General features: G+C 34.0%; 1 protein-coding gene and 1 long non-coding RNA gene across 2 annotated transcripts; one reads left to right on the top strand and one right to left on the bottom strand.

Moving 5' to 3' along the window:
• Positions 1 to 10,375: 10,375 nt before the first annotated feature.
• S100P (S100 calcium binding protein P) lies at positions 10,376 to 16,706 on the bottom strand. Its single transcript, XM_051964593.1, has 2 exons — positions 16,503 to 16,706; positions 10,376 to 10,611 (listed from the first exon to the last, which is right to left on the bottom strand). Exons 1-2 carry the CDS (start codon positions 16,638 to 16,640, stop codon positions 10,462 to 10,464), a joined length of 288 nt encoding a protein of 95 aa, XP_051820553.1. The 5' UTR covers positions 16,641 to 16,706; the 3' UTR covers positions 10,376 to 10,461.
• On the top strand, positions 10,618 to 13,742 carry LOC127540058 (uncharacterized). The gene is made up of 2 exons (XR_007948090.1): positions 10,618 to 11,699; positions 12,696 to 13,742. It is a non-coding gene; the product is annotated as an uncharacterized LOC127540058 (long non-coding RNA).
• Positions 16,707 to 23,779: the final 7,073 nt, after the last annotated feature.

Below are 23,779 nucleotides of genomic sequence, written 5' to 3'. Positions count from 1 at the left end.
TCTTTTTTAATTGAAGTTTTTTATTTTCAAAACATAGGTAATGATAATTTTTCAACATTGATCTTTGAAAAATCTTGTGTTCCCATTTCTTCCCCTTCCCCCTCTTCCCCTAGATTACATGTAATCCAATATATGTTAAACATAGTAAAAATATGTTAAATCCAATATAGGTATACATATTGATATAATTATCTTGCTGCACAAGAAAAATCAGATCAAAAAGTAAAAAAAAAAAAATGAGAAAGAAAATAAAATTCGAGCAAACCACAACAAAAAGAGTGAAAATGCAATGTTATGATCCACCCTCAGTTCCCACAGTCCTCTCTGTGTGTACATGGTTCTCTCCATCACAGGTCTATTGGAACTGGTTTGAATCATCTCATTGTTAAAAAGAGTCCCATCCATCAGAATTGATTCTTGTATAATCTTATTGTTGTTGTATAGAATGATCTCCTAGTTCTGCTCATTTCATTCAGCATCAGTTCCTGTTAAGTCTCTCCAGGCCTCTCTGAAACCATCCTGCTGATCATTTCTTATAGAACAATAATATTCCATAACATTCATATACTATAATTTATTTAGCCATTCTCCAATTGATGGGCATCCACTCATTTTCCAGTTTCTAGCCACTACCAAAAGGGCTGCCACAAACATTTTTGTACATGTGGGTCCTTTTTCCTCCTTTAACATCTCTTTCCCATATAATTTCTTATTTGTAATATATATCGCTTGCTATATCTTACATATATGTACATCACACAAACACATTATATATGTGTGTATATACACACACAGAATAAGGTGACATTAGGATGTCCCCCACTATATTACTCTATTGATTCATACTGTATTTTGAGTCTGCTAAACTCTTGAATCTTTTTATATAAGAATTGTTGTCTTGTAGAATAACTCCAATTTTATCCCAGTGTAGGTGATTCTGTTAAGCCAGAATGTTTAAAACTTTACTTAGTAATTTTAGTCATGTCAAAGTCTTTTTAGAGTCCTGCCTTTTAAGAATACCATCTAATTTTGTCTTATTTACATATGTGGTAAGCATCCCAAGTCAACACACTAGGTATATGATTAAGGAGTCACTTAACATACCTCTGCCTCAATTTCCTCAACTGAAAAATGGGAATGATAGTAGAATTTACATCATGAGGGTCAAATTAGATAATTGTAAGGCACTTAGTATAGTGCTTGGCTCATAGTAGGTATTTTTAAAAAACTTGTTTTTTTCCCACTCTTCCTCTCCCTGCCCTCTCGTGGCATCTAAATCCATTGCTAACAATAGAATTTGAATAGGACAAAATAGAGTTTGAATAGAACAAAATTAAAGACTGAATCCTGGCAAAGTCTGTTAAAAAGATAACTCATTTCAGTGTTTTATTACTTTTTTGGGTACAATGATTTAACCACTCCCAATTCCACTTAAATTTGCTATTATATGTCTTGAGGAATTTTTTCAAGTATTTTGCTAAAATCCATGTTACAATGTCTATTTGCATTTATCATTCTAATGATTGTCAAAAAAAGAATTGAGGTTAGTTTAGAACAACTTTTTCCTTAATGATGTTGAGTCATTTCAGTCCTGACCCTATTTGGTTTTCCTTGGCAAAGAGTGGAGTGGTTTGCCATTTCCTTCTCTTACTCCTTTTATAGAGGAGGAACTGAGTCATGGTCATACAGCTATTAAGTCTTTGAGGTCAGATTTGAACTCACGAAACTGAGATTTCCTGACTTCAGGCCTGGCATTCTATCCACTGTACACCTAGTCTCTTTTTTCTTAATGAGGCCATACTAATTTTTAGTGACGACTTCCTTCTTTTTCTACATGTTCAAAAACATCACTGTAATAATATGTTTTAGAATTTTATCAGAAATCAAAATAAAACTTAATACGTATCTATAGATTGAAAAGTATAATTTCTTCTTTTTTGAAAAATCAGAACCAGGAGTTCATGCTTCTAACTATGGGACATATTTCCTGTTCTATACAGTTTTCCAAATAAGAGTAATAGGAAAAAAAATCTTTATCACAAACATTTCTGTTAAAAGTCTACAATCCACAATCCACAATTAACACAAATTTCAAGAGTAAAATTCAATTCCTTATAGGGAAGTGATGAAAAAAAAATTGTGTGTGTGTGTGTGTGTGTGTGTGTGTGTGTGTGTGTGTGTGTGTGGTGTATCAGCAGTTCTTATAAGTAGAAACATAAAAATCACCCACTGAATTAACAAAGATCATTAAAAAAAAAACCCTCCTAAAATTCAATGCTAATGAATTTGAGAATTAATAGATTAATTAACAGCTACTTTTATGTGAGTGGTGGAGTTATATATTATAACAATCAATTATAGCAATAGAAGTAAATACAAACAAAAGCTGTCTATCCATGACCTAGTGATGTTAGTTATAGGACTATACTGGGAAGATAGTATTTAAAAGGGGGAAAAGTTCTATCTGTGTGGAAAATATTCCTAGCAGCATTGCTTATAATGACAAAATACTAAAATCAAATGGGACATATCTAATGTATGGAGAACGGCTGAACAATTTGCCTCCTATAAATATAAGAATACTAATACATTGTAAGAAATGACAAAGACAAAGAATCCAAAAGAATATGGGAAGACATTTAAATGATGCTGAGTAGGAAAAAAACAAAACCAGAACAGTATACACAACAATTTTAACTAAGCAAGAAATCCTAATAAACTCAGAAAAATACACACAATCAAAATGCATTTATCAAGTGCTAACTATGTTACAGAAACTATGGTAAGTGTTGGAAATAGAAAGCAAAAATATATACTATCTCTTCCTTACATATGTTACCTTATAGTGGAGGAGATAATTGGATCAATATTTATCAACTCCCCAATATGAATTAAGCTAATTTTCCCCCTAAAAGGCAATAAAGCTGCTCTAATATTTGATTATCCACTCTGCTATCCATGAGGTTTCTTGAGGCTTTAGGCCCCATTATTATGTCTTTTTGTTCACCTAAAAGTATAAAAGAAAACTGCCTACATAGAGTTGGGGTTCTTCAGACTACATCTCATCCCATTGACCAGATGCATTTCAGAGGGAAATGAGGGAATCGGGTTTATCTACTTGAAATAAGTGCTACATCTTTGTTCTATATCCTTTCTCCTTTTTTAATTGTTGAATCATTCATTTGATTGAATTCAGATTTGGCTCATTTGATTCTATTTTGAACATGAGCTGGTTCTGGTCAGTCCCCAGACTGACATAGTAACTTTAGGGGAGGAAAAGTAGAAGCTAAGGGAACTGGGAAAGGTTTCTTGTGGCACTTGATCTGCTCTCAAAGGAAGCCAAGGATTGATTCTGTGAGGTGGAGGGGAGTAGGGAAAGAATTCCAAACATGGGAACCAAGCAGGAAAATGTAAAATCAGACAGGAGATATATCAGGTATATATCAGGTATCATATATGAGGAACATACCATATAATATATATGAGGAAGAGCAAGGAGATCAGTATGACTGAATTATTGAGTGCTTAGAGAAGCATAATGTGTAAAAAGACTGGAAAGAGAGGAAGGAACCATGTGAAAAATGCCCAGCAGAGTTTATAATTGTAGTAGTAATAGGGAACCAATAGTGTTTATTGAGTAGGCGCAGTGGTTCTCAAAGTATGATCTAGAGAATCCTGGGGACCTTTGAAACCCTTTTAGAGGATCTACAAATTCAAAAAAAAAATGGTTTTTATTTCCAATATGGTAAATGTCTATAAATATAACCCAGATAAACAAAAACGCTTTGGAGAGATCTTCAATAATTTTTAATAGGACAAAGACACTGAAAAGAAAAGTTTGAGAACCACTGGAGTAGGACATGACATGGCTAAGTCTAAGCTTTAGGAAAATCACTTTTGTTGCTATGTGGGAGTTTGGAGAGAAGGGCAGAAAGGCCAAGTAGGGGGCTTTTGAAATAATATCTAATAAGGACCTCAATGAGGACAGGGGCTGTAAACAAGGGTAGTCATGAAGTAAAGAGCAGGGGGCAGGTACAAAGGGCAAAAAAATAAAATACAACAGTATAAAAATAACAGGATTTGGTGCCTTAGGTTGTGAACTTCATTGACTGCACTCTACAATAATAGGGAATTTGGGAATAGAGTTAGATTTTGGGGAAAAGATAGATGCTGAGTTTGAAATGCCTATGGGATATATAGTTTGAAATAATGAATAGGCAGTTTGTAATATTAAACTGGAAGAAGAACAAAAAATTTTCATAAGGGGGGACACAGAAAGAGGATAATATTTTTTATTAATTTTATTATTAATTTTAAATTAGTTTATTACTTTTTAATTAAATATATATAAAACATAGCAAATGATAGACGTTTACAGTTTCATGTACATTATTTTTTATTACTCCCTTTTATGTACTCTATGCTTTAGCTAATCTGGTTTATGAGCTGTTCCCAGTACTATATATTTTACCCTTTGATTCTCCACACCTTTGCATTACCTATTCCTGAGGCCTGTAAAGCACTCCTGCCTTATCTCTGTCTCTTAGCATTTCTTCTTTCTTGGAAGACATATCTCACATATTTTTTTTTGACTGGAAGACTCTCCTGATTTCCCATAAGTTATTAGTGATCTTTCCCTCTTTGAATTGTCAATTATTTATTTATCTACGCACAAGTTATATCCAATTAGTAGAATGTAAGTTCCCTTAGACCAATGCTTCTTAAACTTTTCCCCTTCAAGACCCCATTTTGCCAGATAAATTTTTACATAACCCTGGGTATATATGTATATAAAATAGGTATACAGATCAAACATTTATTGATAATCAATCATAATTTAATGACACCCCCCACACACATAAATATGGGATCAAAAATCATTTCAAGAAGTTGGGCCTTAGAAGAGGTACTCTAGTTTTTGTCTTTGATTGTTCTTCTTCCTCTCTATCCCTACCCAGTGTCTTACATACAATTTAAAAGATATTTCTTGAATTTAATAAATTCTTATTTGTGTATTAGAATGTTTATAATTGCTGATAGTTTTTAAGATTATAATTTTAATTGAGTGTAATGGTTAACACAGAAAAATAAGATCACTATATTCACCAGTTTGACCCATCCCTTTTTGCTCCAGACATGATATTTATATGGCACCAGGGGAATGATTGGGTTTGAAAGCATCTTCTTAACCCAGCTACACCAAAATCTTTGCTAGTATAGCTAAATGTAATTCTTCTGAACTGGGTCCCCTCCCTTTCATCTTGAAGGATATCCCTGCTTAGTTTAAAGTGGGCTCAGCCTAGTGGCCTGAGTTATTATTATGTGAACTTTATGTGAAGTCAACATGGAGAAAATTTGAGTGGCAGTAGGGGAAAAAGCAATTCAAAAATACAGACTTAAAACAAGTAAATGTTTTACTTTACTTAGAAAAAGAATTAACATCATGTAATAAGATAAAGAACTGGAAGACTCTTCCTTGTAGGGAGAAAAGCCTATGGCATAGTGACTAGAACACTGGATCTGAAGTCAGGAAGTCTTGAGTTAAAATCCAACCTCAGATGCTTAGTAGTTGTGTGACCCTGAGTAAGCCATTTAACTCCTGTTTGTCTCAGAACTCTCAACTGTAAAATCGGGATAATTACACCTTTCTTAGAGTTGTTGTAAGGTTCAGATGAGATAATTGTAAATATAGTGCCTGTAGCCACGCAGTAAGCACTATATAAATGTTAGCTATTATTAACTATTAAAATTAGTAGCTTAGCAAAGAAGCTGTATTGCCTACTTATTAACATACTGACTATAGAAGCAGGTAGCAACAGCAGCTTAGGTGAGATGCTAGGTCTACAGAAAGGTAGGCAGAAAAAAGCAGAGAGCAGTATAACATCAACAAGTGACATCCGCTGGCTCTGTAATATTAATGGTATAAGTTGTCTTTCCATATGTGTTTCCTGGCTATGCTCCTTGACATATATTCTCTGGTCATGTACTCATTATATATGTACTCCTCCATGAGAGTTCTTTAGTGGCTCAGTTATTATAAGTAACTGCAGTATTAATACCTGCACAGAGTAGATACAATAAATATCTGTTAATTTATTTTGCTGTGCTGATAGGTTTAATATCTTTGCTTTGACCTGATTCTCTGGTTAGTCTAGTACAAGAAACCTATCAGTGGGGGTTTATGAGAAATGTTTTTTTAAATGGATACTGACTTATAAAATGTTTCAAATCTGAGGTAATCTGAGGGCTCATTTATTAGGGTTCCCCCAAGTTCTAATAAATGAATGAATGAGTGAGTGAATGAATTAGTTAGTGACTAAATAATAGTAACTTAGCAATCACATTCACCAGGTTTTTCAGTATTCTGCTATACACTTTATCTGGACCTATTTAACCCAGTGAAGACAAAAGTTACTTTCTTACAATCTCTGTATTTATCTTAGGTTTTATCTCTCCTGATAAATATTTCTTATGTATTTCCAAGTGTGAAGCTCTTTCTCCTTTCTAGGAAATGCAATAGCAAACTTGAAATTAAATAATTCTGCCTATTTTCCATTATCTTTCCTTCAGCAGAATTTTTTTTAGCTCCCTTTATTATCCTCCTAACTTAGCCTTCATCAGAGTTCCCAGTCCTTTTTGTTTTAGTGCTCCAGAAATTATTTTCACAGAATCATGATACTCTATTTTATCTGTAGTAAATTATCCACCCTTGTTTCCATCTCCTGTACTCATTTTTTAAAAATACAAATTGATTAATATAGTCCCTGTACATTCAATTCAGCAAGTATTTCTTAAATGCTTCATATGGATTCCAGGTCCTGTGGTTGGTGCTTGGGATACAAACAAAGGTGGGGGTGAAAGTCTTTGCTCTCAAGAACCTTCCATTCTATTAGGGGAAAACAATGTATTTAATAAACTGAATTAAATAGATAATATATACAACTCATTTGTGATAGGAAGGATGCTATGAAGTGGGGGAATCAAGAGAAATTTCCTAGAAGAAATAGCTATTGAACTGAAGTTAAAAGGAAGATGGGAATTCATTGAGACATGGGACAGCTGCAAAGGCACAGAGATGAGGAAAAAAGAAGAATAGTGGATGGTAAAAAGTCATTAAGCTGGAAATAATGTGTGAAAAAGAGTAATATGCAACAAACTTAGAAATGTAGGCTGGAAGCTGGTTTGAAAAGGACTTGAAAAACCCAACAAACAAAGCCACATTGCTCTTTAGATAGAGCTTCCTTTTATTTACTCATAGGAACCATTTGTATTATATGTCCTCAGAATTTCAGTGTTGAAGGTGCCTTATACTTCTCTGGCCAATTTCTGCTATAGGGTTTTAGGCCATGGGGTCCTACTGAATTTTTTCTTTGAACCTTTAAAAACTGGTTTATTCCAGCTTTAAGATTATATCAGTCTACACTCAACTTCCATCTATGGAGGAGTTTGGAGGTTTTTAAAAATAAAAAAAACTTAAAAACAATTAATAAAAAGAATTTTTTTTTAAGTGAACATGAAATTTCATGGTTACTTTCAAGTTTTCTTTTTATTGTTTTGCTGCCCAGGAAATTAGCCTTGACATTTAACTTCTTCTACCTTTTGAAAAATAAAAGGACCATTAAATTGAATCCAGAATTGATAAACTGCTGGTTTGCTTGTAAACAACATGATCCAGCCTATGGTCAGATCACTGAAATCATCCTGTGCTGCTACACAATGCCTCCATATAAGATTTATGAAGGATTTCTCAAACTCATTGTTCATTTCCCCACAATCAAACATACAACTACTTTATATTTTATTGTAGATAATCATCTTCCCAAGTTGAAGATAAACAATGTCTAATGAATTTGTTGTTATTTTTTCTTCTTTTGTTCTTGAAAAGAACCAATGACATCAGGAAGATGATGTCTTCACTTGCAAATGAATAAGATTTAAGTGAAATTGGGCTGTGCATAAGTCAGGACGATTGACAATGACCCAGAATGCAGTAGAAGAACTAAGGTCATGTGAGTCGAGCGGCAAGACATAGGTCAGGATGACTGGCAATGACCCAGGTTATAGAAGACCTTGGCATTTATAAACTAAGTTCTTTCTCAATTTATCTGAGGCAACATCCATTCATTGATTTAAGGCTAGATAAGAATTGAGACAAAAGATGGCCTTATTTGCCTACTCAACAGAATCAAGTTGGAAGGGGTTAATTTGTTAACTTAATACCTGGCTCTCCAAAAAAATAAAATAAAATAAAAAATACCCATGGTACACTTTTTAGTTTAATCCATCATTTTTTCCATCATTTCCTTAAGTTGAGAGAGAAAACAATAAATGAAGGATTGATTTGCAACATTTGCTGATTCAGGAGGTGTAAATGTCCATATTGAAAATTTAACAATCAGCCATCCAGACATATAAGCTGGCTCTAGCACATCCTGGGGGTACAAATTGTAATAGACTGGGAATCAGGAGACCAAGGTTCCTTAAACCATGAGATCACAGATCTGGAGCTGGAAGGACCTACCTTCTTGTTTTAATTCTGCCATTGTATAATTGTGTGACCTTACTTTCTATAAAATAAGATTATTGATGCAGGTTATCTCTAAAGATCCCTTTCAATTTTAATTCCATAGAGACCGGAGGATCAACAATAACAACAATCCCCCCAGACAACAATAATGAGAGAATGAGTTGAGCTAGATGAGGAAGAAAGAAAATCAGAAGAAAAGAAAATGTCTTCTTCAATGAAAGATTTGTTGTGTTTCTAAGATGAGCAACAAGGTTAAAAACTGTGCTCAATTAAGAGGTCAGGGACAGCAGCTATTCACCCAGTGTCAGAGAGAAAGCCTCCTCATCTCACAGCCATATCACCCCCTGGTGGAAAAAGATTTTATCATCATTAAATCTATGTGCCACAGTTGGGGGTTTTATTATTGAATTTTAGAGTTGGAGAACATCTAGTTCCGAGGTATGCTGGAGGCAGCTTGAACTGGCCCCAGAACTCTGGTTGTTAAACTTTCTGTGTGAGCATTCATACTTCTGAAATCAGCAAACTACACATCAGGATTTGTTTTATTTTGTAAATTGTGGAGATTTAAGAAAGTGAGAATTTTTTTTTAATGATTTGATTTAAATTTAAAAGTGTGCCATGGTATATTTTTTCTTGGAGAGCTGCTTGTTAAACATTTACAAGTATGTGACCTAGATTTACCAGTATATGGCCAAGGGTTCATAACTTGTTTGTGTCATGGATTTCTTTGGAAGTTCAGTAAAGCCTATGGAATCCTCAGAATAATGTTCTTAAATGCATAAAATGAAACACATACTAATACCAAGAAAGTCAATTATAATGAAATACTGTTACCACAATAATTTTTAAAAACAAGGTAACAGACACCAGATGAAGAATCCTGGATCTATAATTTGCTTACTATTTTAGGGAGAGTATGGTGAGAGAGGGAAGAAAGGAAAAAATTCGGAGCTCAAAAATTTGTTTTAAATGAATGTTAAAAATTTAATTGGGAAAAATACTATTAAATGTGTAAAGGATATATAAAATAAATATAAGGAAAATATACATTTTATATATGTATATGTGCACATGTATGTGTATATATACACATATGTATATACAAACACACATATATACACACATATTCTTGGATTTAATTGTGCACAGTAACAACAAGGTTGTAATGATGATCAACTGTGAATGACTTGGCTATTGTGCTCAATACAATAATCCAAGATAATTCCAAAGGAGAAAATCTGAGTACAAATGGAAGTATAATTTTCCCTTTCTTTTTTTTTTTTTTGCTTTCTAAAAAACAATGTGAATAATCTGAAAATGTGTTTTAAATGATTTCTTTTATGTGCATAATTGATATCCTATTGTTTACTTTCACAGTGAGTGATAGAGGTGGTAGAATAGAAAAAGAGAATTTGGAACTCAAAATTTCTTTTAAAAAGAAAAGAATGTTAAAAATAACTAAAATTAAATTTTTTAACCTCAAAAAAAAGAAAAGAATTCTATATCTAGTTCAATCTTTGTTTTTTTTTTACATAGATGAAAACCATCTTAAGCAAGAACATTTTATGTTAACTTAATAGAGATAAAAAAGCCACTTTCTATATTCTTTAGGTTATCATCACTAACATTATTAATATTTTTTCCCACATTATTAAAAAAAACTCTTCAATGGCTTTTTAGCTTTTTAGCAATTCTCAAATCCCTTCCTGAGGAAAAATTTCATTAAATGACATTTTTAAAACCTAGTTTGAGGCTGAATTAATATGAACATGCTTATTTAAAACTAAAAGCATTGAACTGTCTGTCATCCAGCAGAATGGAAATACAGAAAACAAGGAAAACGGGGACTTCTTGTCAAACAAAGCCTTTTAATTCTAAATAGCACAGTATTTCTATCAGTAAGATTCTGTCATCTGTAGTTGGCTGATATAAAATCATTTAGGTCCTTTCTTGTGACAGCCCTGATGACAGGCAGAAGTCAGGGCAGCCACGAAGATGATGAATTCATTGAAGTCCACTTGAGAATCCCCATTTTCATCCAGGTTCTTGAACAGTTTCTCAACTGCATCATTATTCTGCCCAGTCTAAAAGAGAGAAAGAAATGGATATAAGACTAACAGGGAAAGGACAACCAAGGACAGACTTGTCCCTCTGGACATTCTATATCATTCCCTAATGTCCTCACCTGCAAAAAGGAGAGAAAATTGCCCTTTTGAGCCACCTACTTAACAGGATTGTGTGAAAAGAGCTGTCAGTCTTGGAAAACTGTATACATTTGGGTAATTATGATTGTTTTTATTTCCAAAATTTTTTTCAATTTATAATACTTCTGCCTTAACAGTCCCATGAGACAGGTAATGTACCTGCAAAAAGGAGAGAAAACTGTCCTTTTGAGCCAACTACTTAACCAAGATTTTGTGAGAAGAACTAGATCAATCTTGGAAAATTATATACATTTGAGTAATTATGATTGTTATTTCCAATTTTTTTTCAATTTACAAAGTACTTCCCCCTTAACAATCCTGTGAGGCAGGTAATGTACTATTATTGTTTTCATCTTATAGATGAAGAAACCATCAATGGAAATGATTTGTCTATTATCAATCAGCCAGAATTCCAGAATCCCAGTTTTCTTGCTGTTAGGAAAGAAGAAAAAACAAGATGAAGGGACAGTAGAGATAAAAGCATTAAAGACTGTATTGTCTCACCCCCTCAACTTTTGGAGAAAAAATTAGGGAGGAGAGGTAAGATGACTTCTTCAAGATCATAAAGCTTCAACCTAGTTAAGCAGACAGGATGAGCACTTTAAAATACCGTAATACTATAAGGGAGCATATTCTAAGAACCGAGTGCATGGCAACAGATGGTAAAAGTCCTACAGGGATTCACAACTTTAGAGCTCATTCATACCTAGTATCTACCTTCACAAGTCTCTGCTGATATTGAAACAGATGCACTGTTGGATAATAGCTCATTCCACAGAGCTACAGAAAAAAAGTTTTCCCTGGAGCCATAGGCTGAATAAAGCTCAGTAACAATGAGAAAAAGAATATACCAGTTACTAAGCATAAATATTTGACTCTTACATTTTTTTATTCCTTCCAGGGATTTGAATCTTGATATAAATTTATCTGTACCTCAGGTTCTCCGAGAGGACTATATGATATCCAAGGTATCTTTAAGCTCTATGTTCGAAAGTCTCTTTTGACTCTCATTTCTCATGTGTTATGTTCTAAAGTTAAGAATTTAAGGTCCTTGAGGGCAGGGATTGCCTCAGTATGGATGTGTATCCATATATCTTGGCTGAGTGCCTGGCACACAGTGGGGACTTAATGAATGCTTGATTTATTGATAAGGCCCTAGCCAGCCCTAAGATTCTTTGTTCTAAGGCCCTTCCAGTTCTAACATTTCATGTTCCCAATCCCCTTTCGATTCTATTATCTTATGTCCTAAGGTCCCTTTCAACACTAGTATTTCAAAATTGAATCTGTGAGACTACCGCAATACGGCAATGGACATGTGATCCCCACCCCACTATAGGCAATTCACAGAGGCTATTTTGCAAATCACCAGCAGATGGCACAAATGACATGTAACAAATGTACTGATTAAGGCAGTGGCGTGGGAGCTACCTGAGGGGAAAATGGATGGAAATATTTGATAATTTTTAATGAAGTAAATTAAAAGACACATTTTTGCTTGAAGGTGAAAACTGAGAAATTCTTGCTAGGTTTATTCTATGTATATTTTTAAAATGTCATCTTAGCTACATTTTATTTTTTTTTAATTAAAGCCTTTTATTTTCAAAACATATGAATAGATAATTTTCAACATTCACCTTTGTAAAACTCTGTATTCCAAATTTTTTCTCCCTCTTTCCCCCCAATCCCCTCCCTAGAGAGGGGTTACTGTAAACATAGTTCAGGAAAAGAGTTAAGAGTGCAGTCTGAAGAGGAATGAAGACAGACAGGTGACTTTGGTCACCAGAAAGACTTTGATGGGAAAGTTTCCTTGATATAGAACAATGAAAACAAGGCTTGAACGGGGAAGCAGAGTTAGATACAGACAAGGAAGACAAAGGGCAAGAGAAAAAGCCAAAGATTTCTTTTATCCTGTCTTTGATACGATGTTTCTTTCAATTGTAATCCTTTAATACTCTATTTTATAGGTATCCTGTGGGGAAAACCTGCAAAGGAACCTAGAGGCAAGACATCTGATCATCCCTGCTCTGCTTGGAGCTGGAGATGGCTCTGTCAAAAACTACACAAAAATCCCAGCAACTCCTAGCGCTAGGACTTCATTAGGAAATATAACCCTTGGTCTACTCAACTTCAAGCCTTGACTCTGCCATTTATCAATTGGTCAAGTCACTTTGGCTTTTGGTATCTCTCCTTATATGCAAGATAATACATGAACCAATAGGATATACCTCTCAGGGTTGTTGTAAAATTCAAATGATCTACCTATCTATCTCTCTCTGTCTGTCTTTCCATCTATCTATCCATCCATCCATCCATCTACCTAGCTATCCCTATCCTTATATCTATCTCTCGGCAAACCTTAAAACCTGGCAGCTAAAGCTCCAGCGTGGCCTCAAAATTCTCCAATTTATCCATCTAGTCTTCTTTCATATTTCTTCTCTTCACACTCTCAACATTCTAGTCCAAGTAACCTGCCAGCTATTCTCTATAAATGGCATTTCATTACCTGTTTACCCACCTTTGAACTGGTAGTGCCCATGTCTAGAATGTACTCCCTCTTCATCACCTCTTAGAGTCCCTAAATCTCTTTAAGAACAATTCAGACTCTAGTTCCTAAATAAAAATTTCTTCTGGATTTCCCCATGTTCTTAGTATCCTATCTTCCCTTTCTCCCCTTCCTCTTCTCTTTTCAATAGTTATAACTAAACTTTGTATTTGTATGTGTGCATGTTGTTCCTTGTGGCAGAATGTAAGTCTGTAAGGTCAAAACTGTTTCATTTTTCTTTTTGTCTCCTCATTGCCTTCACAGTGACTAGCACATGGTAGGTTCTCAATAAAGATTTATTATATTGAAAATGGTATACAAATGTCAAGAGAAGACATGATATAGAGAGAGGTCTCCAAGAGATCTTAGAGTCAGGAAGGTGTGAGTTCAAGTCTTTTCTTTGACTCATAACAGATTAGCACAGTGCCTAGCACATAATAGGTGCTTAATAAATATTTATTGGATTGGATTTATTGGATTGTCTGTGCACAAGTCAATTTCTCAGTGCTCTCGGCCATTCTTTAAGACTACGAGTTGCAAGAAAGTTGTTGATCTACCTTTAGATTCCTATAGGTATAGAAGATTCCTATAGCAATGAAATTACAGGTCTGTCTCTATCCCTGTTTAAAAAAATAGTTATTATTATCTATTGAGAGATTTGAACTTTAGTTTTGGCTCTGTGATGTCAGGTAAATCATTTCAGTTTTCTAATTTAACTCATTAAATTGAAAAGGTAGAACCAGATGATCTCTAAAAGTTTATTCTATAAATCTATGAGCTCTAAATTTCCTTTTGGCTTTAAAATTTAAAGATAACTTCTTAATATGGCATAGTGGGGAAAGCACTGCACTTGGAGTTGGGAAATGGGTTGAAATGGTAGTTCTGTCCTTACTAGCTAGGTGAATTTTGACAAATTAATTCACCAATCTGAAGCTCAGTTTCCCCAGCCATAAAATAGAGATAATACTTGTATTGAATTGTCTCCAGGTCTCAGTTTCCTTATCTGTAAATCAAGGAGATTGCATTAGATGATCAGATCTTTCGAGGTCCAAATTTATGATCAGATAAATTTGGTCACTTATGGGACTGTGGTAAGGAATATATACAAAACAGAATTAAAATGCCAAAGTAGGTGAAAATCATTCAAAAGCCAGGAGTCTGGAAATAATAAAGTAAATGTAAATGGGTACTGGGGTAGAACAGCGGCATTTAATAAGACTATTTAGCATGGTGTAGATGTGAATACATATGTCTCTCCCAGGGCATAGAGATATTATTATATTATGTTGTTACCTCTCAATACAATCCCAGAGACACATGAATGAAATCTAGCTAGTCCATAGCAATAATCAAATGGAGCTGGCCAGTGGATAACTAAAAGTTTCTAGGGCTAAAGGAGCCCAGCCTGAAGATAAGAAAGCTAGAATACTGTCAGAATGCTCAAATATATTACCAGTGACAAAAGGCCTGTTTCAAGGCGGCGTGAGGTCAGAGCAACTATTCCCATGGAGAACAAAGGTACGGCAGATTGGGGCAGACCATGCTGGGGACTCCTTTTCTTTCAAAGTATTTATATCCAGAAAAGATGAAGTTAAAATGGACAATGCTTTTAAATTGAAAATAAGTTTTTTAAAAGGAATTATTGTAAAAGGTTTAGTGATATCTTCTGATGACAGTCTTCTGACTGATGTTCAAGGCTCAGCTCTGCCAATTAGCTTGCTTGGGCAAAGGTCACTTCCCATTTGGGGGCCTCAGTTTCCTCATCAGTAAATTGAGGATCTCAGTCTAGATGATGTCTAAAGTTCCTTTGAAGTCTGATATTTTATGTTGTAGGATCTCTTCAGCTCTGACATTCTGTATAAGATTTCCCAGATAATAGAATGAAATTCTATTCTAGAAACTAAATCAGGCCATTTTTACTATAGCTATTTTAACAAATTTCTTTGGCTGTGACATTAACTATCCTAAGGTCCTTTCTGCTCTGACTTTGTGGATTCCAAGATCCCTTTAATCTCCAACATTCTTTTTTTTCTGTTTATTATAATTGTTAAAAGTAAGAGCTTACATTTCTATTGTATTTGAAAGTCCACAGCGTACTTCTAAATTTCTTTTTAGAAAGAATAGTTTAGTGTAAAGTTAGAGTCAGAATAAGATGATTTGGGTTATCTACCCATCCCAAACACTTTCTGTATAACCTTGGAAAAAAAGTGACTTAATCACTCTGGGTCTCAATTTCCTGCTCTGTAAAATGAGCGGGGTTGATTAGACAATCTCTAAATATAGTTATTTTATCCCAACTCTTTAAAAGTAATATTTTATTTTTATTTCCAATTACATGTAAAACATGTAATTTTGACATTTAAAAAAAATTTTGAATTTCAAATTTTCCCCCCGCCTATCCTTCCTGAGATCTAAGCAATTTCATATAGGTTATTCATGTAAAATCATGCAAAACATTTCCATATTACTGACTATATTTCAATAAGATGTACAGAGCTCATTAAAGCAGGTTGGTTTGGGGGCCATCTTGATTATCTGTTTTAGCAATTTTGATCAGCTCAACTTTCTTTTATTTAGATGGCTAGGTATACTACATGGGTCATTTCCATCCCTCCCTCCCAACTCTCAATATATTTTTTCCTATCCTATTTAAAGCAGTCAACATTTTATTTAAATCTGAAAGTGCCTGTGAAACCTGGATTTGTAATCAGAAAGATGTGATACTGCTACTTATTAGCAATGAAATCTTTAAAAAATCTCAACTTTATTGATCTTAAGTTTTCTCATCTATAAAATGGGGATAATAAAACAAGTAATTATAGCAGTAACAACAGGAACCTTCCATTTAAAAAGCACTTTTAAACTTATCCAAAGTGAAACTAGTATCTTATTTTTGTAGAGAAGAGACTTTATAAATCATTAAACATTTCTTAAACATGAGAGATGTAAACTAACAATAGTTACATCTAGAAGCACATCCTTCCATAGTCAAGAATTGTCAATTTTATGGAATTTCTTTGAATCATAGAAATAGAGATGGAAAGGAAGTTAAAAACTTATTTCTGATCTTCCAGCAATCTTTACCTCAAACTTTCTTCCCCATCTCATTTTACTGATGAAGCTGAAAAAATGATATTATACAAATAATTAATGACAAACTGGGATTAGAAACCAGCTGTTCTGATTCCAAATATACTTACTTCGTGATTGCTCAGTAATAAACTCTTACCTTAACAAAGTTTGGGAACTCTTTTTCTATCAGGGTCTTTAGTTCCCCTTTAGTCAGAGTCTCCTTGTTGCCTTCAGATCCTGCATACCGGTCAAAGACATCAATGAGCATTGCCATGGCTGTTTCCAGTTCTGACATATTCTCTATGCTCTTGACCTCCCTTCTTTCCAGAAACAGGTTTGGTTGACAATGTGTGCAAGCTGGGAGACTGATGTTTTTTATAGAGCAAGACTCACTATTGACAAAATGGGTGGTGATTAGTTAGCTTAGTAATTTCTTTTTTTTTTTTAAGTTCCAAATTCTCTTCCTCCTTTCACTTACTCTCATAATCACTGAAAATGCAAGAATTATAATATCCATTATACATATGAAGCCATGCAAAACACATTTCCACATTTAGCTTAGTAATTTCAAAAGTCCTGTTTCTTTTCCGTCTTGTATATCCAAAATAGATTGCAGGTTCTATTTAAATCAGTTCATTCTATTGTTGCTATTTTTACAAATGTATACAGTCCATGCTTCCTACATGTTTCAGTACCATTTTTAGTGACACACAAAGTAAGCCTTTTTACCCCAGAGAATCATCAAAATTCATATTATTAAATGTTTAATGATTTACAAATTAGAAGGATAGAAAATAATTCATAAACATCACTAGTATCTCATTTGTTACTAACAAAAATCAAGAAGAAAAGATAGAAAAAGAAATTCCATCTCAAAAAAAACTACAAAAGTAACAAGGAACTGGAAACTGAATAGATGCCCATCAGTTGGAGAATGGCTGAATAAGTTATGGTATATGAATGTTATGGAATATCATTGTTCTATCAGAAATGATCAGCACAATGATTTCAGAGAAGACTGGAGAGACTTACATGTACTGATGCTGAGTGAAATGAGCAGGATCAGGAGAATATTATATACTTCAACAGTAATACTATATGATGATCAATTTGACAGACATGGCTCTTTTCAACAATAAAGTGATTCAGGCCAATTCTCATAGATTTGTGATGGAGAGAGCCATCTGCACCCAGAGAGAGGACTGCATTCAGAAAGAGAACTGTGAGGACTGAATATGATTCACAACATAGTATTTTCACCATTTTTGTAGTTGTTTGCTTGCTTTTGGTTTTCTTTCTCATTTTTTTCCTTTTTGATCTGACTTTTCTTGTGCAGCATGACAATTGTGAAAATATAAATAGAAGAATTACACATGTTTACTATATATTGGATTACTTGCTATCTAGGGGAAGGGATGGGGGGAAGAAAGGGAGAAAAAAATGGAACACAAGGTTTTGCAAGATTGAATGTTGAAAACTATCTACACATATTTTGAAAATAAAAAAGCTATTATTAAAAAATAAAAATAACTACAAAATGTATACCATATGCAGAAAATAGTCTATCAAGATATACTTGAGACTTATGAAAAAAAAAACTTCAAAATGATTTCTGCACAAGTAAAGAAAGACTTTAAAAAGGAGATTTTCAATGTTCATGAGAGAAAAAGAAAGAAAGCAGCACTTTTGTGATAGCAAATAATTGCAGACAAAATAGAGGCTCGATTGTGGATTGTGTGAAATATATATGTATATATTTTAAAATAATATTTCTCCCCAATTATACGTAAGAATAATTTTTAGTTTTGAGTTCCAAATTCCACTCTCCCTTCTCCTCAATTCCTCCTTGAGATGGGGAGCAATCTATATACATATACAATCATGTGAGATGGAATATAGCTTAATTTTTTGGCCTGAGCCTTGATTTCTTCAGGTTAGGGAAGTTCTGGTGAGGAAATTTCCTCTACCAATTCAAAGAGGCAATGGTTCTGCATCTTATGGTCTTAGAGTTTTGTAGAACACTAAAGATTAAGTCATTTGACAAGACTTATACCATATGTATGTCAGTGAGGACTCAGTCTCTGGTTCTGAAAGTCAACTTTCTATTATGTAGGCCATGATGACTGTCTATTAGAATATTATTATGCGTTAAGAATGATCACTATGAGGAACTCAGAGAAACATGAAAAGAGTGATTCAGAGTGAAGCCAGTAAAACCAGTTGATTTCTAAATTCTAATTCTATTGAATTCTAAAGGAAGTTAACTCTGACTAATTATGTTGACCAAAGATCCAAGCAAATAGATAACGAAAAAGATGCCCCTCCTCTCAACAGAAAGTCATATATACTGCTAGAGTAAAGGTTGGGTTTTGCCTCTGTTTTTGTTAGAGAAGTCTTTTTTTATTATAGTTTTTTTTATTGACAGAACATATGCATGGTAATTTTTACAACAATGTCCCTTGCACTCATTTCTGTTCCAACTTTTCCCTTCCCTCCCTCCATCCCCTCCCCAAATGGCAGGCAGTCTTATACATATTAAATATGTTATAGTATATCCTAGAAACAATATATGTGTGCAGATCTGTACAGTTCTCTTGTTGCACAATAAAAATTGGATTCAGAAGGTAAAAATAACCTGGGAAGAAAAACAAAAATGCAAGTAGTCCACATTCATTTCCCAGTGTTCCTTCTCTGGGTATAGCTGATTCTGTCCATCATTGATCAATTGGAACTGAATTGGATCTTCTAAAGAGAAGTCTTAATGTTGTATACATGTGTGTACATGTACTTCATACCTTTAACTGACAGCGAATATTTTAAAAAGAAAAACATCAATAAAACATTCTTTAATTAAAAAAAGTTTTGAATGAGAGATTGAATTAACAAGCATTTATTAAATACCTTTATATGTTACTTCAATTTGTACATAATGATACCCTGGGTCTCTTAATCACCTTAAAAGACCTTAATCTAGTGTTCACTTCCATAGACCTCAGAAATATGGGGGAAGTGTTTGGGAAGAAAATGTTTTCCTGATCTGGACTTTTCTTCACAATTTCATTTTATTCCAATACTTAATTGGAGTCAGAAGATCTGTCTTTTGGATCTAGGTACTATTACTGATTATCCATCTGTGTGATCTTAGAAAAGTTAATTCTCTTTCCTGGGGTAAATTCCATATGCTTATCTATAAAATTAGGAAATTGGAACAGATGATCTCTAAGGATCCTTCCAGTTCTAATATCCTAAGATCCTAGTTTTTATGCTATAGTGGAAAGAACAATGGAGTAATGAGACCTTAGGTCTAATCCTCACTATGCCATTAACTTGCAGGGTGACCTTGAAATTACTTCCATCTTTTGATATTGAGACAACCCATATTGTTTGGGTTAAAGACAATATGGAATAGTATCTATTACATATATATATTTATATGTATATATATACACACACATATATATGTAATATACACACACATATGTGTGTAATATTATACATACATATATACATATGTTATATATCTATATGATATGGGACATAAAAAGAGTTTCCACATTGTAATTAGGGTCAAATAAGATATGTATAAAGTCCTTTTCGCTTTATAGACATTTAGTTATCATTAGTAATAGTCATAAAAATGACAGCTTTTTAGGCTAATTTTAAAGTTTATGGTTCTTTTCTATTTAGAGGCAGAATTGGGAAGATATGAGGAAAGAGAGCAAGAAATGGTAAAACTGGAAAAGGCTTAAGAAGCCTTCATTAACCCTTTCACTTCATTTCTTTTCCTTTCTTTCTTTCTTCCTTCCTTCCTTCCTTCCTTCCTTCCTTCCTTCCTTCCTTCCTTCCTTCCTTTCTTCCTTCCTTCCTTCTTTCCTTCTTTCTTTCTTTCTTTCTTTCTTTCTTTCTTTCTTTCTTTCTTTCTTCCTTCCTTCCTTCCTTCCTTCCTTCCTTCCTTCTTCTTTCTTTCTTTCTTTCTTTCTTTCTTTCTTTCTTTCTTTCTTGAGACAAGTAGAATTCAGTGACTTGTCCCAGGGTCACACAGCTAATCATTTCATTTTCTTATTTCCCACTGTATTCATTGGTTTAACTAGTACTCAAATACTCTTAAAGTCTTTCTTCAAAAATTTCTAAATTTCAGAATTTCAAAAAATTTCAGGAGTCTATTACCAAGTCTTGCATCTACCTTCCCAACATTTCTGATATGTGAAGGGCTCCATATGCAATAAAATGTTTAAAGCAGTATTTTTTGTGATAAGCAAAAATGTGTTCAAAGCAGCACCTTTTCTGTTTTCAAAGAATTGAAATAAAACAAATGCTTATCAATTGAGGAATGGTTAAACTAATTGTAGCACATGAATGTAAGGAATATTACTGTATTGTATGAAATGGTGGGTAGGATGAATAAAGAGAAGCACAGAAAGATCTCTGTGAACTGATGCTGAGTGAAATAAGCGAACCAGGAATACATTGTACACAGTAACAGCAAGAATGTACGATGATCAGCTATGAAAGCTTGGTTCTTCTCAGTGGTTCAATTATCCAAAGCAATCCCAATAAACTTTGGACAGAAAATGCCATCTGCACCTAGAAAAAGAGCTATGGAAACTTAATGTAAATCAACACATGCTATGTTCACTTCTTTTTTCTGTTTTTTCCCTCTCCCATGATTTTTCTTTTTTGCTTTGTTTTTTCTCTCCCAACATGATTCATAAAGCAATGTGTTTTAAAAATAAACTAAGTGGAAAAAAGAAAAAAAAAGAAAATCTTAAAAATTGAATGTTGCTTATGCCCCAAAGAGATACTAAAGAAGGGAAAGGGACCTGTATGTGCCAAAATGTTTGTGGCAGCCCTGTTTGTAGTGGCTAGAAGCTGGAAAATGAATGGATGCTCATCAATTGGAGAATGGTTGAGTAAATTGTGGTATATGAATGTTATGGAATATTATTGTTCTGTAAGAAATGACCAGCAGGATGAATACAGAGAAGACTGGCGAGACTTACATGAACTGATGCTAAGTGAAATGAGCAGAACCAGGAGATCATTATATACCTCAACAACGATACTGTTTGAGGATGTATTCTGATGGAAGTGGATCTCTTCGATAAAGAGAGCTAATTCAGTTTCAATTGATCAAGGATGGACAGAAGCAACTATACCCAAAGAAAGAACACTGGGAAATTAATATAAACTGCTTGCATTTTTGTTTTTCTTTTCGGGTTATTTATACCTTCTGAATCCAATTCTCCCTGTGCAACAAGAGAACTGTTCAGTTCTGCACACATATATTGTATCTAGGATATAGTGTAACCTATTTAACATGTAAAGGACTGCTTGCCATCTGAGGGAGGGGGTGAAGGGAGGGAGGGGAAAAAGCAGAACAGAAATGAGTGCAAGGGATAATGCTGTAAAAAATTACCCTGGCATGGGTTAAAAATAAAAAAATAAAAATAAAAAATTGAATGTTTCAAATTACAAAAAAAAAAAATCATGATTCTAAAGAATAGATATGAGAGAACTCCATTCCTCACTCTTTTACTAAAACAGGATGGGATGTCCAAAAGTATGAAACATTGCATATAGCATTAGATTTTTTTCAATACAGTATATTGGTTTCAATTAATCAGTCTTACTGAATTCTTATTTTCTTCCTCTTTTTTTCTTTGCTTATAGTTTTAAAAAAATTATTAAAAGAAGTTGCTCTTTGGGATGGGAGATGACTAAAGGGAGTAATTTATCTTATGTAAAAACAAAAGATGTCAATAAAATTTATTTGTTTCTTCTTCTTTTTTTTAAGTGTGAAATTTAGATCAGACCAGTTCAAATTCTGGATCTATTACCTATTTAAACTTGGAAAATTCAACTTCTTTGGGCTTCATTTTCCTCCTCAGGCTTAGAAGGAAGTTAGTTGAGATGATATCTGCAATCTTTTCTAAACTTACATTTATATCAATCTCTTGTTTATTAGAAGGAGAACAAAGTTTAGCTTAACCTTTGAGAATGTTCTAAGTGCTTTTATGGACTTCCTGAGTGACAGGAAAGAAAGGATCCACACCTTCATTTTATAGGTAACTGATGTTCAGGGAGAGCCATACTTGACCCAAGATCATAAAGTTAGTTACTTGCTGAACTAGACCTCCTCTGTGACCATTGCTCTTTCCACTGTACTATACTGTTCTGAATATCAGGGCATACAAAATAAGTGACATGGAGCCATTTTCTTTGGGCATCTCTCATGGGATTTATCAGTCCCATAGTCTGATCTGCCAGACTATGCTTGTGACTTAGCAATGTTACACCTTCCCTGACTGATCTGTGTAAGTCCACGGGAGTAGTTTTCTTTTAAAACTTCCTTTCCACAGAGTCAAGGATATACAACTGAAAGGGCAATTGTATATTTACTCATTATCTTCTTGTGCATTGCTAGATTATTATGATGAAGCAACTTTCCCTTGCACTCTCTGGTAAGAAATGGGCTCAAGGAAGGCACTGAAACAAAGGTGGAACCAGAGCTAATAATTTTTGAACCTGGAACAATTGGGGAGACTTACCCAGAGAACAGTATGTGGGTATGGAGGGAATGCCCCAAAATTAACAGGGAGAAAAGAATAGAAAGTCATCTGCTTCTTGGTTATTTCTACAGCATTGTCCCATGCATCACCCCTATTCTAGCTCCTTTCAGTGTTGCCTTTACCCATTAGAATGTAAACTCCTTGAGAGGATAGATGGTCTTCCTTGCCTGAAATTGTATCCAATGCTTAGTACATTGTTGGACAGAGAGTAAGAGCTTAACAGATGTTTTCTGTTTATCTAACTATCTCACTATCATTCATCCATTTATCCATCTATCTGCGTCTATCTACTGAAAACCTTAAAGGAATCAGGAAAAATTAGGAGCTTCTGGTGTTGTTACTTTTTGACTTTCAGAAATCTAATAAATTTCTAAGCTTCTGAAGAGAGGAAGCATCTTCAGAACTAGGCAGTAGTCTCTGTCTCTGTGGGAATAGGCAGAAGTCCCTTCAAGTAAGTGCTTTTGATAGTCCCTAAATTTTCTGTCCCAGGACAAAGACCCAGATGCTCCACCCTTACTTTATTTCTCACTAAAAGGACCATGAAAATTATTGTCCCTAGTGGGATACAGAAATTGTAGCTAGATCTGTAGAATTAGAATCACAGTCCTAGAATCCTCGTGGTAAAAAGGACCTCAGAAGTCATCTAGGTCCATTTAGTCTAATACCCTTATTTTACAGAGAAGAAAACTGAGATCGAAAGAAGGAAAATGAATTGGTCAGAGACATATGATTGGCTAATGGCAGAACCAGGAATGGAATAGAAAATGGTACAGCTAGAAGAAATCCAAGAGACTCTCTACTAACTTGTCATTTTTATGATTATTACTAATGATAGTTAAATGTATAATATATAAAATGTAAAGGA

This window comes from Antechinus flavipes, chromosome 6 (genome assembly GCF_016432865.1).
Source record: "Antechinus flavipes isolate AdamAnt ecotype Samford, QLD, Australia chromosome 6, AdamAnt_v2, whole genome shotgun sequence".
In the NCBI taxonomy this organism is placed as follows: domain Eukaryota; kingdom Metazoa; phylum Chordata; class Mammalia; order Dasyuromorphia; family Dasyuridae; genus Antechinus; species Antechinus flavipes.
The sequence above is the reverse complement of the archived record's forward strand: the minus strand, read 5'-3'. Positions and strand labels throughout refer to the sequence as shown.